General features: G+C 40.7%; 1 protein-coding gene across 1 annotated transcript; it reads left to right on the top strand.

The window, feature by feature from the left end:
• The first annotated feature begins 4 nt into the window (after positions 1 to 4).
• fxyd6 (FXYD domain containing ion transport regulator 6) lies at positions 5 to 6,703 on the top strand. The gene is made up of 8 exons (XM_019887631.1): positions 5 to 230; positions 2,904 to 2,973; positions 3,744 to 3,767; positions 3,849 to 3,884; positions 4,358 to 4,432; positions 5,515 to 5,551; positions 5,656 to 5,705; positions 5,835 to 6,703. Exons 2-8 carry the CDS (start codon positions 2,925 to 2,927, stop codon positions 5,870 to 5,872), a joined length of 309 nt encoding a protein of 102 aa, XP_019743190.1. The 5' UTR covers positions 5 to 230; positions 2,904 to 2,924; the 3' UTR covers positions 5,873 to 6,703.
• Positions 6,704 to 15,193: the final 8,490 nt, after the last annotated feature.

Here is a 15,193-nt window from a genome sequence, read left to right as displayed (position 1 = left end):
GAGAAAGAGCGAGAAAGAAAAAAAACAGTCATTCTAGGAGATCATATTGTTGTCCATCCCGCCTTCTCCTCTTCTTCCTCCTCATATTTGTAGCTTTTACTCGGGTCCTGCTTGCCCCCCCCCCCACACACACACACACGCACATACACAGAAGAGAAGAACACTGGAGAGCAGCTGAGTGTTATCCGTGGGTGGTTTATCTCTTTGTTGAACTGCTGGATAAATAAAAGGTAAGTCGCTCGTTATTAGGAATAACATTCATAATGCGGCTGCAATACAAATGATGATTGGTTAGTTGGGGTGTTTTTTTTTTCACCATGGCCCCTCCAAAAGATAAAACTGAGTGAGATTTCGAACGAAGGTGTGTCTCCTTGCGCAATAAATCATCATCATGTCTTATCATGAACAATAGGCGTGTGTCGTGACGCTTCGACATTGAAATTAGAAGTGGTGGGTGGATAATGGACGCATTCCCGTCCGCCATCAGGCGAGCCACAGGTTGAATGCGCGCGCGCGTGTAACGGGTCTTCTACCCTTAATGCACATCTCCTTATCTTATTTTCGTATTTGTCGTTGTCATCCCATTGTTTATATTTTTCACTCGCGGCTCATCTCGTTTATTCCGGTGATTCGCCGCCACGCCCCTCGCGTTTCACGAGTGGACTCCTCTGGTCCCCGGACTATCCAACCGGACCCAGTTACCACGGAGATAGAAAAAAAAAAAAAACCCGACATGTCAGGACCGCGCGGACTGTTGCCACGTGAAGTCACGTGGGGCGAAAGGATGTCTTCTGCTGCGTACGTGTGATCGGTTCATTTGACCCACTTATGTTGTTCAAAGCGAGACTATGACGTCATGACACAATGCAGAATTTATCGTGCATTTTGCCATATGTAATGTGACAATGAGGGCCGTTTAAATTGGGTGAAAGGGTGCGGCCTCGTCAAATACACATGAGATGTTTAACTCTTTAATTTACTCCACTAAATATATACTAATTTACTGTAAGAAAGAGAATCACACACATTTAAAATAACCATAGCTTTGCCCTGGCAAAATGTGCTTTGCTAAGTGCTTTGCAAAACGCCTTTGACATGCTAACAGTTAGCGTCAATCTTTATGGTTTTACATATACACGGTAAGCAGTTTGGATGGATACACACACGCACACACACGCACACAAATATTTTAGTTTGTTAAAAGTCTGTGGTAGTAAATAGCAGATGATTTCATCTACTGAAGAAACATAAACGTTTGTTCTCAAGCAGCTATCTTGCCAAAAGTAATGGGCATGGACGCTCCTACTACTGATGTATGATGCGCCAAATGTCCCTATTATAATTAAGGAGACAAAAAAAAATCTTGTTTCGTGGATTGACTTGAATGGAATCAGACAGAGTGCACCTCGAGACAGACTGACAGGTTGAGCGTTATGTGAAAGACCACATTGTTGTAATGAGTGTTTCACGTGAGTGGTACTCTTTGTGTGCATGTGGCTTGCATGAAAATAGGCCAAGGTCGTGTGGCGTCCTTGGAGATGGCGCAAGTATTAATTCATTCCTGAATGAGAGAACGATTTTGCAGAGGTGGTCCACATGGATCGTGAATTTGAAACCAGAAATCAGTGGTGCCCCCAGGTCGTCATCATATATTGGGGTACACAACTTGATAATTCCAAACTGTGTGTATGTGGTGCATGGGCACATTAAAAATAAATAAATAAATAACTGCCACCACTGCGCATCAACTTCACCGTCCACTCAAGTTAAGTTGCTGATCAGGAGCCAATGCTGTTGGCAAATTCTCATTTTCTAGTCCGACAAAACTCAATGCACCTCTGCCTGCCTTTTGTCTCTGACGTAACACCTGCGGGGGATGTGGGTGTTTCTGCATGGTAGTACTTCTGCATGAGAGTATTTCAGACATGCATACAGTGTTTATAAAAGATCTACACACCCTATTCAGCTGCCTTTGCGATAGACAAAAAATTAGACCACGATAAATAATTTAAAATTTTTTTCCACCAGTGACGTGACCTACAACCTGCACAATTAACTTTAAAAAATATTTAATATAATTCGCTCTAGGAAGTAAAAATCAACAACTGAAAACATGTGGTTGCAAAAGTGTGCACACCCTAACTGGCAATCTATTCTCACAGGTAATCAATCACATATAAACTCCTGCTGTTCACATCGACGTTTCCTTTATTTTGCTTTTTTCATGCCAACACTGACCATTTTGAACTGTTCATAATTCACTACACCTTTTCTAAGCCACCACCATGCCTCCCTGTCATGGCGTTATTTTGCTGATGCATGCTGTTTTGTTTGTGTTTTTACATTTGAACAGGGGTCTGTCAACTTTTTATATCCACTCTAAGCAGGAATCTACAGCATAGGACAGGTATAGAATTTGCTTCTTGCCTTGGCGGAGGTCGACGCTTCCCTCAGCCAAGTCCTCTCTTGAAGACTGTCTCTCAAACACATCCTGTTGAACTGTAATGAACCATTAGTGGAAATTCCTTCCTGTGAGCTTCATCTATATTACATTACAAGCAAATCGATAAGACCATTTAAAGAGAGACACTTCACTCCGGCTGCGTGATCTGGTTTTGTATGTGATATCATACCCAAGGCCATTTTTAGTAGGGGAAAACTAAGTCTATTTCTTCTCTCTTTAATTGAATGAGAAATGACGAACAGCAGCTCTGCCCTTTTAAACGCAATGTTGTTCAGCTTTTTGTAACAATGCTTGGCAATGGGTTCGAGTGCCATGTTGTAAAGGAATTTGTACCATATTGATGGATGTACAAGGGGGCTCGCTTCTCAAAATGCAGCATAGCCATTGCCATTTTCCTGTTTGACGCTCATTTTTGCTCCTCTCACCCTCCCTTTTTTAGTGGTCTTTATCAACAGTTGCCATGGAAACTACTTCTCTCTTCCTCTCTTCGCTTCTCGTGTGTGTCGCTGGTAAGTACATGAGCACACACACACACACACACACACACACACACACACACACACAGTTTTTCAAGACTTAGGGTCTGAAGATGGCTGGCACTGGGCATGAATGGATTTTTTTTTTCCATTTAACTTTTGCATCAATTCAGTTGCCCCCCCGAAATTGCTATGTTCAAAAATATATATGTAATTAATCTAATTCAAGAATGTGGTCTCTGGCGTTATTATTAGCTTGCATGAAATATCCGTAAAACAACAAACTTACATCTACTGTACATAAAAAAGTTGTAATTATTTTTCTTTTGTTAAATTACATTTTGTCACATTAATTTTAATGAATGTATTTTATAACCTCATCTATGACTGTTTTGCTCCATTTAAAAAAAAAACTCACACATTTCACTAGTGATTAAAAAAAAAAAAAAATCCACTTCTGTTCTGAGAACATTTACATTGTGTGAGAAGTAATCCAGTCATTAGTCATGTCCCTGCCGGTCTCTTGTATGAAACGCACAAACACACAAAACAAAGTCCCAGGCATGCATAGATGCAGATTGTCCATAGGGAGGCAGCATTGACTCATCACTGACTCCTTGAGGGTTTTTTTTTTTTTTTTTTTTTTTGTGACTTTCGCACATTGGCCAAGTGTGAAAGTCACACAATGGTGACACCCCAACACATGCTTGATGTCTGATGCTGTCTGGTTAACTTGTCAACCACCACACTGAGGCTGTTTTTTTAATTATGTCTTATTTGGGACTCGTGTGGATGACTGTCAGCTGTCGCAGACGTCGATGTTCAGGGTGAGTGGGCCCAACACAAATATCAGTACAAAAAAAAAAAAAAGAAGGTGTGAATGAAAAAGTATGTATGTGTTTTTATAGATGAACCTGAGAAGGAGGAAAACCCTTTTGTCTATGGTATGTATCGTCTTATATTGGTCTCCCCAACTTCAAGATGTAAGTACAAACAACCGAGCAAATCGTTTTGGAGCAAACACCTTGCTTACGTTGTGGTGCTAACTAACATTGTTGCCATAAAGGTCAATCAATTATATTTTAAAGTTGCTCTAACTCAAATCACTGTTTTTCGCCCTCCCCCAAAAAACAAAAGTTGTATTATTTACAGTGTATTTTATACTCTTGTTCAATCAAAATCTTGGCCCAAACTGCTGCGTCTAATACTCAATCCAACGCGCTGCATGAATAACCCATCATCCATTTTGTACCCAGCATTGGGTTCGTTATTTCACCCAATTTAGGTGGTTTTTAAGCCAGCACTTTCAAGAATGTAACACATTCCAAACATAAGCAATTGTACTGTTTGTCTGCATGACGACAAAATGAAATGTTTGCTTCCGTGCATCTTTGCCACCCGCCATCTTGCCATGTAGACTACGAGAGCCTGAGGATTTGTGGACTGGCTTTAGCTGTGGTGCTGTTCACGCTGGGAATTCTGCTTATTCTCAGTAAGTAAGACACCTTTTGAGTGTGTTTTTTTTTTTGGCCTGGAAATGCTGCCCAACAACCGACACAAAGAGGCAATTACAGTATGGATTTAGTGGTCCTCTTTGTGTTTCACCATCAACTTTAAGGGCTCTATTTTCGCAGCAGATAGCAAAGCCCTCATTTCTGCACAAGCATAAGGCTCATTGCCCATTTCTGCCAATTTGGCAGACTGGTCTGTGCCAAACAGAGGAAGTGTCCTTGGACATGCACCCGGCCACATCACAGTTTGGTGGCAGAAAGTCCATTCAACTTACACCTGCTCAGAACATGTCTTAGCCTTGGCATAGGGCTGACTGCTGATCTAACACGATTTTGGTGAATTTGAGTTCTGAATAGGGCTCGCCGTGATTATACATTGTCCTCCGATTCACAAAACGGTGTCACCTTGCCGTGCGAGACTGTGCGGGCCACTTTTAAAAAGAATGAGATGAGCAGATTTGATTGGCGGTGAGTGAAGTAATCTCTCCCCCAGCCCACCCACTGTCAGATCTGCCGGCCTGTGCTCATCTACGAAATCGCCAAGACCGGTCTAACCTGCATCTGTCACAAAGCTATGTCACTTATCATGCAAAATTTACACCGAAAAAATAAAACCCGAAGTCTATTATGTATATAGCTTTATCATACTGCCTCCTGCTGGCCAAGACATCCACATCAGAAGAAGGTTCAATGAATTAATGACATCTGTTCAATTCCTTGCATTCAATATAATTCAATATGTTATCAGTAGTGAGGATAGGCGGAATAGAGACTAGATGGATGGATGTTTTAATAAAGTACAAATGAGGACTAGAGTGGATTAATGGCATTTCCATTCGTTTCAATTGGTAAAGTTGATTTGAGATACAGTCTTAGTTTAACACATTTGTTTAACACATCTAGATATAAATACCAAGAAATAAAACCTGGATATCTATTCATCATTTGCTCTGAAACCCAAATGTCTTCAATCGACAACACAAACAAAGGAATTGACTTTGTTGTTCCAGTCCTTTTGGAGGGGACTGTATTTTCCAAATGAATTTCTCCTTTGCATTTCAAGGTCGACGGTGCCGCTGCAGTATCAGCCAGAAACCCAGGTATGCCGCTGTGCCCTTCTGAATGACAAAAAGCACTTTAGTCACGCCACTTGACACATGTGGTTACCATGGCAATCTGCGGCACCCTCTCTCTCTTTCTGCAGGGCCCCCGGGGATGAGGAGGCACAGGAGGAAAATCTCATTGTCTCCAAAGGTGAGCTGCCCCTTTTCACCTCCCTTGTTGGCTTCCGTCACCTCTGCCTCATCTCTTACATCCATAAATTCAAAATGGAGGTTCACTTTACGGAGTTCAATTATATATTACTGTACTTATTTTTTTTAGCTGCAGCAGCTGCCAAAGAGACTCCGGCGGAAAACTGAGGCAGCTCCTCTGCCGTCAGCTCGCACTGCCTTCTGATGTTATTTGACATGAATCCACTGCATCATAGCTATAACTGTTAGTGGTGACACAACAAGGTAAGGGTATAATAAAATGTGTACAGAAATCATATATACCCTTAAGACAAATCTTTAGCCCGTTGTGCTTTGTCGTGACTGTCCTCAGTGCTCTCGTCTCTTCTTGTGCTTTCATGTAGATGTCTCTCACTTTGATTATACTGTCAAATTGTCTATACTGTCTCAGCTACTGTAATCGCACCTTGGACACAAGATGGTCTTTAAGCTAGAAAGTGTGTCTGCGTGGGGTGGTCCTGTTTATTTTTTTACTTCCAGTTACTGCTTCTTAGAGTTTAGCCTTTTCGGTAGCACTTTACAATCACAAACGTGCTTAAGGATGGTTTATAAAGGAGTTATAAACATGTTATTAAGCCTTAATAAACTACCAGATGACATTGAACCACCATGCTTGTTGTGCAGCAAGCTCTACGAGTATGGTAAACAGTAAATTTTACCATCAATGCTGACCAATACTATACATGTCTCTGACTTATTTTATTAAAGAAGATGTGAAAGCCCGTGCTAACCCTATAGGTAGAGCTCCTGCTGATTGGTTGATACACCACTTGGCCCCAAGTGGACTGTAACATCACTAAAACCTAACAGAAACCAATGCTGCCAATGCTGACAAAGCCGAAACATGCTGTCCCCTGTTGGTGGCTCTCCATCTGCTGGAGCTGCTTGGTCATAACACCACTATGCCTTAATAGAATTGGCATGTCAAGGTAAAACTGCTAATCAATTATTGTATCTGCATCTTATTTGGATGCCCCGCTATTGCTTGCCACATGCACTGTAATGGGCGACTGGGCGGTAAGACCCAAGTGCAGTACGCCGGACCACTGGACTAGTGGGGAAGGATTTATGAATTGTGACAGGTCCAGTGACAAAACTTAATTCAAAACCGTAATTCACTGAGAGCAGGATGGGGAAACACACTTTGTTGCCGTGGTAGCGGAATCTCAAACAGGCAAACAAGCGCAGGCAGAACTCGTCGGGGCGAAAGGCTGGGAGGATTTAACGGTAGAATGATGAGGCAAGAAGGTCAGAGTTCGGGGAGTCTTGCTGGGATGCAAATCAAAACAATCTGACAATGAGTGAGTCATCAGCAGAGCCTGAAATGGATGAGCAGTGAATGACTGACTATCAACACCCCTTCACAAAGATTCCTGGAAATCAGTTGTGTCGTTAAGTGTAAACTTAGCAACTAACTAACGAGCAAGCAACAATAGCGGAAGTAGCTTGAACTTGCCAAAAAGTGAGTCCACACGAATGGTTGATGCTGTCGTCTGTAGCTTGATCTCGTCAAATAGTGATCCCAGACCGTATTGTTCAGGGGTGTCAAACTAATTTTTGTCACGGGCCACATTGTAGTTACGGTTTCCCTTAGAGGGCCGTTATGAATCTTGGGAAACCATATAAAAGTTTAATCACCTCCACATATTACACACACAGCGCACAACAAATTGATGGATAACTAGTTTTAAAATCAGAAGTCAAGAATAATGACTGTTATTGTGGATTACATATGAACATTTGAAATTTTGGGTCAGACTTTAGCAAGCATCACGGAACTTAACATGCTTGATTTGCTTTCTCGAGCCACATAAAATGATGTGGCGGGCCAGATCCTGCACCCGGGCCTTGACTTTGACACCTGTGTTATTATTGAATAACTGTTAGACGTCATTTATAACTGTTTATTAAGGCTTTATAATGACGAACTGTAAGCATGTGTAAATTCTTCATAAGTGTAGTGTGTCACTGGATGTATTTATTTATTTATTTATTTAAATGTTGTCAATCGTCCTTGAAAATGTCTGTGGTATAATATATATATATATATATATATAGTATTTAAAAGTACAGATAGCTTACAGACAACTATATAGTTGGTATGTATGGAAGTGTGTGTCTTGACAAATGCATACGTGTGAATACATGCATGCATGTGTGGAAGTGTGATGTAGGAGACAATCGGACCTGCTTACATCCACTGCAGTAATTTGACAATATTGTGGAATTTACTGCATCAGCTCTCTCACTGCCGCTCCCTCATTGTCCCTCCGTTGGTTCTTACGGGAACATCAAGTCCACTCTCTCTTTCTTTTGTATTCATCAAATACATTTGTATGGCCATTTAAGGTCACTAACCAAAACGAAACATCACCTGTGAGACTTTCACTTATCTGAAGTGTTTTGAAGAGACAAACCCTTTGTCCATTCGCCGCATGAGGCCTTGGTGTGTTGCAACATGTCGTGCTTTTGGCATATAATATGAATAAATCTGTCTGAAGACTCGTGGTCATGTGTTCATTTTGACGCAGCGCTCTGGGCTCCGTTAGCTATGAAAGTCAGTCAAGGTCCCTTATGAAGAAAACACAGTAGGGTGCTCCAGGGTTTTTCCTCCTAATAATGAGTTTAACAAGAACAACTTTTGCGCAATCGTCGTCAAAGTCAAAACATCCGTCGTAGCGATCCAAATTTCATCGATGGTGTTCATGTTTGTAAGCCCGCTTTTAACAGCCATACACGCTCAAGGCCAATGATAGTCCACTAGAATGTAAGCACGGTTATGCCAAGTGGAAAAAAAATAACACTTTGCACCACCACCTCACATGCGCATTTTACTGTGCTTAATAATGCAAAAATCATCAAACTAGATGTATGTTGTAGTACCAAGCACGACCAGTGAAAGGCAGCGTGGACCAGAAGGAAATATCGTAGAAGAGGAAATAAAAGAAGCTAGGCAAATTGTTCACTAATATTGACACTCAACACAAGCAGTTGCTCCTCGATTTGTGACTGCAGTGCAAGCTTCAGATCACTTCCTTGTTGGCTATTTCACATGACAATCACGTCCTCTGGGGCTCCACCGCACTCGGTGTCAACCACATATAAGTTTTGCGATCAGAAATATTGAACAGGTTTAACATTTACGATTGTCGGCCTTTGAATGAGACCAAGAATTGCCTTAGCTGCCTTTGATCACACTAGAGGAATCATGCTCAAATTAGGACAGGCTATCCTTACCGAATGTGTGTACACCGCTTTACCACTAACGCATTCTGAGTTGGTGCCAATAGTATTCTACTGTTACAAGAGAAATAATAAAAACACATGTAGGCTGGTGGTTGTAAGTTTGTTAGATAGGCACTCTGCTGCTAATTCCAGCGGTTGGGTTAGGTTGGCATTTTATTGACTTCAGAGTTCAAACTTTATGACACTATAAATACATAACTTGAGTAACTGTAGGCGTGGAAAATACTTGTGTGTTAGTTAAGGGGTGCACCCGTGAAGCTACGCCTCCCCATGATGCACACACGCACCTGAGCAAAGGACGATTGCAGAGCAGGTGAGAGACGATTTACTTTTTCAAATGAATGTTTACAGGCAATGTAAATTTTTCCTCTGCATGGTTTAGAAATGAAAGGCAAATACATGACTGCTTGTAAATTTAGACTTTTTCATAACCCTTTGGAGGGCACTCAGACTTTTCTCAGGGTTTATTTCACATATACCTGCATTCATATACATATGCAGAGACGGAATGTTTCGAAATATGTTTTCTACTTTAAATATTTGCCAATACATTTTCCTTCATGACACACATGACTTTTCTTTGTTGATTGATGGGCAGGAATAAGTCTTTAAAGCGTCCAATTTGACCTACGTTATGACATGTGGTTCCATTTCTCTGTGTGGGATTTACCCCATCTGTTGTCCAGTCACTCTTGGAAAACTGGAGGTCACTTTCCAACCCATAATTGTGTCTTTTCTTTCCAAAAAGGTTTGAGGGATCAGTTTTCTTTTCGATATCGCTACAATCACGTCAATTGCTCAGCCGTCCGATTGTGCAAGGTCCAAGGTTGATGAACATTGTGGCAATGATTTATCAATGGATAATGTTGTAATAACTACCAAGAATGCCCTCAAGGAGAAAGCTCAGAACGAGTACATTGAAAACCAGAACTCACACCAGCTTGAAAGGATTTTTTTTTATCTGTGTAGTTAATGATTTTAAGTCAGTACAAGTTCCTCAAATGTGAAGTGTGTGTGCGTGCGCATGCGCGTGTGTTTTGAGTATTGTGGGTTTTGAGGTTGTTCTGTGGGTTATTAATTTTGACCCAACAACATTTAGACCCAACTCTTTGGGATTATTCATTTAACTTGAAATATTGGGTCAGTCCCTTTTAGACCCATATTGAGTTATTTTTTATCTAGATTGTGAGTGTGTGTGTGTATGCGTGTGTACGCGCGCATATACGTGTGCGTGTGTGTTTGTGTGTGTGTGTGTGGAGGAGTGAGGTCAAAAGAGTTTGTCACAAAGAACCCTTTAAAAGTTCTAATTGGCGATTTCAACCCGATGATTCTGCTGTTCGGACTGCAACAGGGAAGCCAATTGTCAGGAGGGAGCTCCTCTCAACAGGATACGTTCCAAAAACCAAGCCACCAGCTTTTATTACCTTTATGCAAAAACCTTTGAAAGCACACACAAGTCATCATTTCACGTAAGGAACACGGCTTGCGATCGCTTACAGCGAGCATACAGTCTTTGAATAGAAAGTAACTGTAAAGTGTGGAGAGATCACCAGCTGTTGTTACAGCACGTATGCATTGTTTGTCTCCGCAGTTTGGACGACTCAACACATAAACCCGCAAGGAAAATGCCGTCTCCTCAAGGTAGGTCACACAATGGTGACTGATTGGAAAAAAAGCACATGAATGGGGGGGGAAATAGGATAAGAGTGCAATGGCACACACCTTGACACACTTATTGAATGTCTGCTGCTAAAGTTTGCAGGTAGGTTAGCTAAAGCCACGATATGATGTATACCTGCACAATAGGGGTTGAACTGATTAGTCGACAAGTTGATTTTACGATTGCGCATTGACGTTAAGAGCTAGGAATCGCTAATCACGCGTTTCTGTCATCTTGTTTTCCCACTGACCAATTAGTGAGGACGTGTCTCCCGCCGTCACAAGACTACAGTATAACGTTATGCGGAGTGGTGAAATGTCGCAGTATTTATACGTCTGTATCAGTCAGAGAGCCCCAAAATAAGACGGTTGTTATTGACAAGAACGGTTAACTTTGCTTGTTTCGGCTATTCCATTTTCAATTAGCGTTAAAATATTCATACCAGCGGGACCACGGAACTGATGGTCAACAAATGTGTCCCAACAAGAACTTTATTCATTTCACATTTACGACACGGGAATTTGACACTGCGTACGACCTTTCAAGCAAGCGTAGACATTTGATCGAAAATGAAACCGGTACCATGATCGCTTACAAAATATTCAAGTCTCTCCTCTAATACAATAAAAGTCAAAACCACAAGTGAAATTAAAAAGTTTTATTTTTTGGGGAATCTGGCTACGATGTCCGATCTTACAACACGCTATGCTATGGATCACAACGGGAGGTCCACTTGTTCAAGAGAAACATGTGCAGGGCTCCCACTAATTGCAACAAGTGCATGAAGTGTAGCAGTGAGCTGCATTTTTGATGATGCGTTTGAGATTGTTTCTATGCCACCCAGTCAACATATTTATCAGTACAGGTTTCAGCTCATATTAATAGATGGTTGTTTCTTTTATATCGTAATATACTCATGTACTGTAAAAGCTGCGATGTTGCCGGACAAACTATCTCACTGTTGTCTATTCAATGTCCTGCCCCATAGAAACTGACCCCGATGCAGACTTTGTTTATGGTAAGTGAGAGCCATTTGCGAACACGAGTAGCCGCCAAATTGTGAAATTTTTACCGTGAACATAATTTTGTTGGTTTGAGGACCACTTGTGTAGATATTTACAGTACCCGGGCTTGTATGAAATCTGCTTGCTTTAGTCAGAATTATGCAAAAATGTACAGTATATTCCACAACAACAGGTACAGTATCTTTGTTTCCTGGCTCATTGAGAACCAACCTTCAAATTTGTAAATTCTGGTTTTATGTCTTTAATTTCCCAGAAATTTCCATGATAAATTCCCGCAATTTTGTAACCCTAGTGGTGACACTGTACTACTTGCTTTTGCAGACTACCACACACTACGTATCGCTGGCCTGACCTTTGCTGGAGTCATTGTGTTCCTTTCATTCATTTTGCTGACAGGTAAAGGAACACGAATTACAAAGGACATCACTACCGTCAAGCAGAATCCTTGAAATCTTTCCAGGAAAAAAACCAAACCCTTTGTTGAGCCATTAAAGTCGCGTTGTCAAAGAGCGCAAGCCATTTTGTAACTTTTTGTGGAACTGTGGGGGGTGGCCCAGTGGTCGACTGGTTAGCGCGTTGACCTCAAAGTACAGAGGTGCAGGGTTCGATCCCGGCTCCGGCCTTCCTGTGTGGAGTTTGCATGTTCTCCCCGGGCCTGTGTGGGTTTTCTCCGGGTACTCCGGTTTCCTCCCACATTCCAAAAACATGCATGGCAGGCTGGTTGAACACTCTAAATTGTCCCTAGGTGTGAGTGTGAGCGCGGATAGTTGTTTGTCTCTGTGTGCCCTGCGATTGGCTGGCAACCGGTTCAGGGTGTCCCCCGCTTACTGCCCGAAGACGGCTGGAATAGGCTGCGGCAACCCCCGCCACGCCTGTGAGGATAAAGCGGATTGGAAAATGGATGGATGGATGGATGGATCATCAGTTCCATCCATTCATCATGGATGGATGGAACTGTGGCCTTGTTTATTTTAGTTAATGAAATAACTAAGGCTAGTTTCGGAAAAACATTTTTGTAAACAAGATAAAAACAAAAAGTAACAAACTGTATTTTTCGGAAGCCTGGAACTGCCAATGTAGAATATGATGTTTTGCCTGGGAAATACGTTAAAACATACTTATAAGATACATGCTACATGTAAAGCATTTTTTCCCATAACGCCACGGGCTATTGACACATGCATGCACATGCGCTTAATTTTTCTTCTGGAAACATAATAAAATCATAAAATTATGAATAAACAATGTTTACTTTGATATTATCTAGGGCCAAATGCTAAAAAATATAGCTTTACTTATAAACATGAAAGTAAAAGTAAAATTTTTTGTAAAAACTATCAGTAATAAAAACTAACAAAGCTGCCCTGAAAACTAATTAAAACTAACTTAAAAAGGCAGCACATCGGCCTCGCAGGCATAAGGTTCTGTTTGGGTTGGGTGGGTTCAGGTTTTATCCTTCATTATAAAAGCATACATATTCGGTTCATTGAACACTCTAGTTTCAGATCATCCATGACCCTAATGAAAAGTGGTGCTTGTAGAAAATGTAAGGATGAATAGCTTATCAGCACCCTTAATGTTCATAACATTCGATAAATAACGTGCTGAGGTGATTAACACTGCCAGAGATATTCATTTATTGTTTGTTTATTTCTTCCTTCCTGCAGGCAAAAAGTTCCGTCACTGTGTAAGCAAGTCAAAGGATCGGTAGGTTATATCACGCAAGCATTCTACAGAATAGCAATTTCTATAATTGTGAAGAAAAGAAGCAATGTGCTAGTCTTCATGAAAAAAATGCAAACGTTTTCATGTAGAATGAAACTGACAAAAAAAAAACAAAAAAAACGGGAATTTCCTAAAATTACATTCTCTTTGTTTAGTGTTGATCGTCACGACACAACGATGTTGAATGAAATGGGGCAGACATGAAGAGGAGACGCCATGTGCCGCTGAGACGCTGACTGTCACGAGAGTGCCAAGATTATCAAATCTTTTTTTTTAAATACATAAAACACGTTTATAACCTTTGAAGTGTTTTTCTTAATTTCTTTTCACCCAACTATGCTTAAACAATACAAAAGAGTATGTATGTATGTATGTATGTATGTACATCCGTACGGATATATGTATGTTTTGTATGTATGTATCGATCAGGTTTCAAATTTGCGGTTCTAGCCTGGGTTAAAGTTTGTAGTTAAAGTTTTAAATCATGGTTTCAAGCCAAGGTTAACATTTTTACCAAGGATTTATTTATTCAAATTTGAGTTTCAAGGCCAGTGTTTTGTTTGGGTTTTGGCCAACCCTGTATTTGAAATTTCTTAATGAAACAAACCATCTTGCATAAAATACTAATTTCTTCGTAAGAATTGTAAATTATATTGTAACATGTCCAGTAGTTTTGAACAACTGTCCCACAGTTCTGAGTTTCAAGGTCTAATTTTCGAGCTTCCTGTGTGGAAAACAAACAAACAAAACAAAAAAAAAAAAACAGAACTGAGTAGTACCAATACCGAACACAAGAGGACGCCCAAAGACTAGCGTAGAGACGGAAGTGGCTTCAGATTCTTTTGTGCTGTGGAACGTAACAGGTGCGTCTACATTTTTTTAAATTAACCCCCCAACCCCCCCCAATAACGCTTAAATTGGGGTTTAAATGTATTGCATACGAAGACATACACCCACCTATTGATTATACGGGTATTAATTTTGGACGGTTTGTTCAAGTGCTGTCAAGTAACCAGAATATTATGCGTGCTTATCGTGGAGACGAGTTTTCATTTGTTTGCAATTATGTTCATGAATTGGCTCCAAATTTTCTTAGTACCTCAATAGCACGTTAATTGTTTCCAGCGGTTCCTTGTTTTTCGACAGTCGCGTAAAGCCAAATTCGTATTTGACTGCAAGTCAGACGTCGTACTCGAAAACTTTGACGGCGTGCAAACTAACCAGTGACGTATGGTGAAGCTCATGACAGATGAGGCACTGACTCCTCTGAAGTTGTTCTAAAAACATACTATCCAAAATTGAAGATTAGCCTGTGTTTCAATTTAGACCATTTAAAACCTTTGTTTTCGAAGTTTTTAACTGTGCTTCAATCAATTCCACACGGTTCAACAATGTCACAGCAAGAAAAACGGAAAATAATTTTTAATTTCAGGCCAAGTTAATTGTAGTAGTAGTAGTAGTACGTTTTTTTTTTGTGCTTACCATTATATTTAACATGACAGGGAGCCTCTGCCTCTCCTGGCCTGAACGCATGTCCCTGAAATACAAAAAAAGTGCTGGTGGTAACTGAGTGTGCCTTTTTGTATTGACGTCGTATTCCAGCTGATAAATTTACAACAAATGAACAGCACATAGGTAACTGATTGCCATGTGATGTCATATTCTTACTCCACTGTGCAAAGTTGCCAACTACTTCATTGTATGCAATTCATAACCTCAAAAATGTCACACACTGTCAATATTTGTATGAAAGCACTTCAAGGCCATGAATGTTAAACAAACAAATGTTTTAAA

This window comes from Hippocampus comes, unplaced genomic scaffold (assembly GCF_001891065.2).
Source record: "Hippocampus comes isolate QL1 unplaced genomic scaffold, H_comes_QL1_v1.1 scaffold6, whole genome shotgun sequence".
In the NCBI taxonomy this organism is placed as follows: Eukaryota; Metazoa; Chordata; class Actinopteri; order Syngnathiformes; family Syngnathidae; genus Hippocampus; species Hippocampus comes.
This window is presented reverse-complemented; position numbering and strand designations above follow the sequence as displayed.

Coding starts and splice junctions, on each gene's coding strand:
- fxyd6 (XM_019887631.1), top strand. CDS start 2,925: ATGGAAACTACTTCTCTCTTCCTCTCTTCGCTTCTCGTGTGTGTCGCT. Junction 2,974..3,743: donor GCTTCTCGTGTGTGTCGCTG/GTAAGTACATGA, acceptor GATGACTGTCAG/CTGTCGCAGACGTCGATGTT. Junction 5,552..5,655: donor AGTATCAGCCAGAAACCCAG/GTATGCCGCTGT, acceptor CTCTTTCTGCAG/GGCCCCCGGGGATGAGGAGG.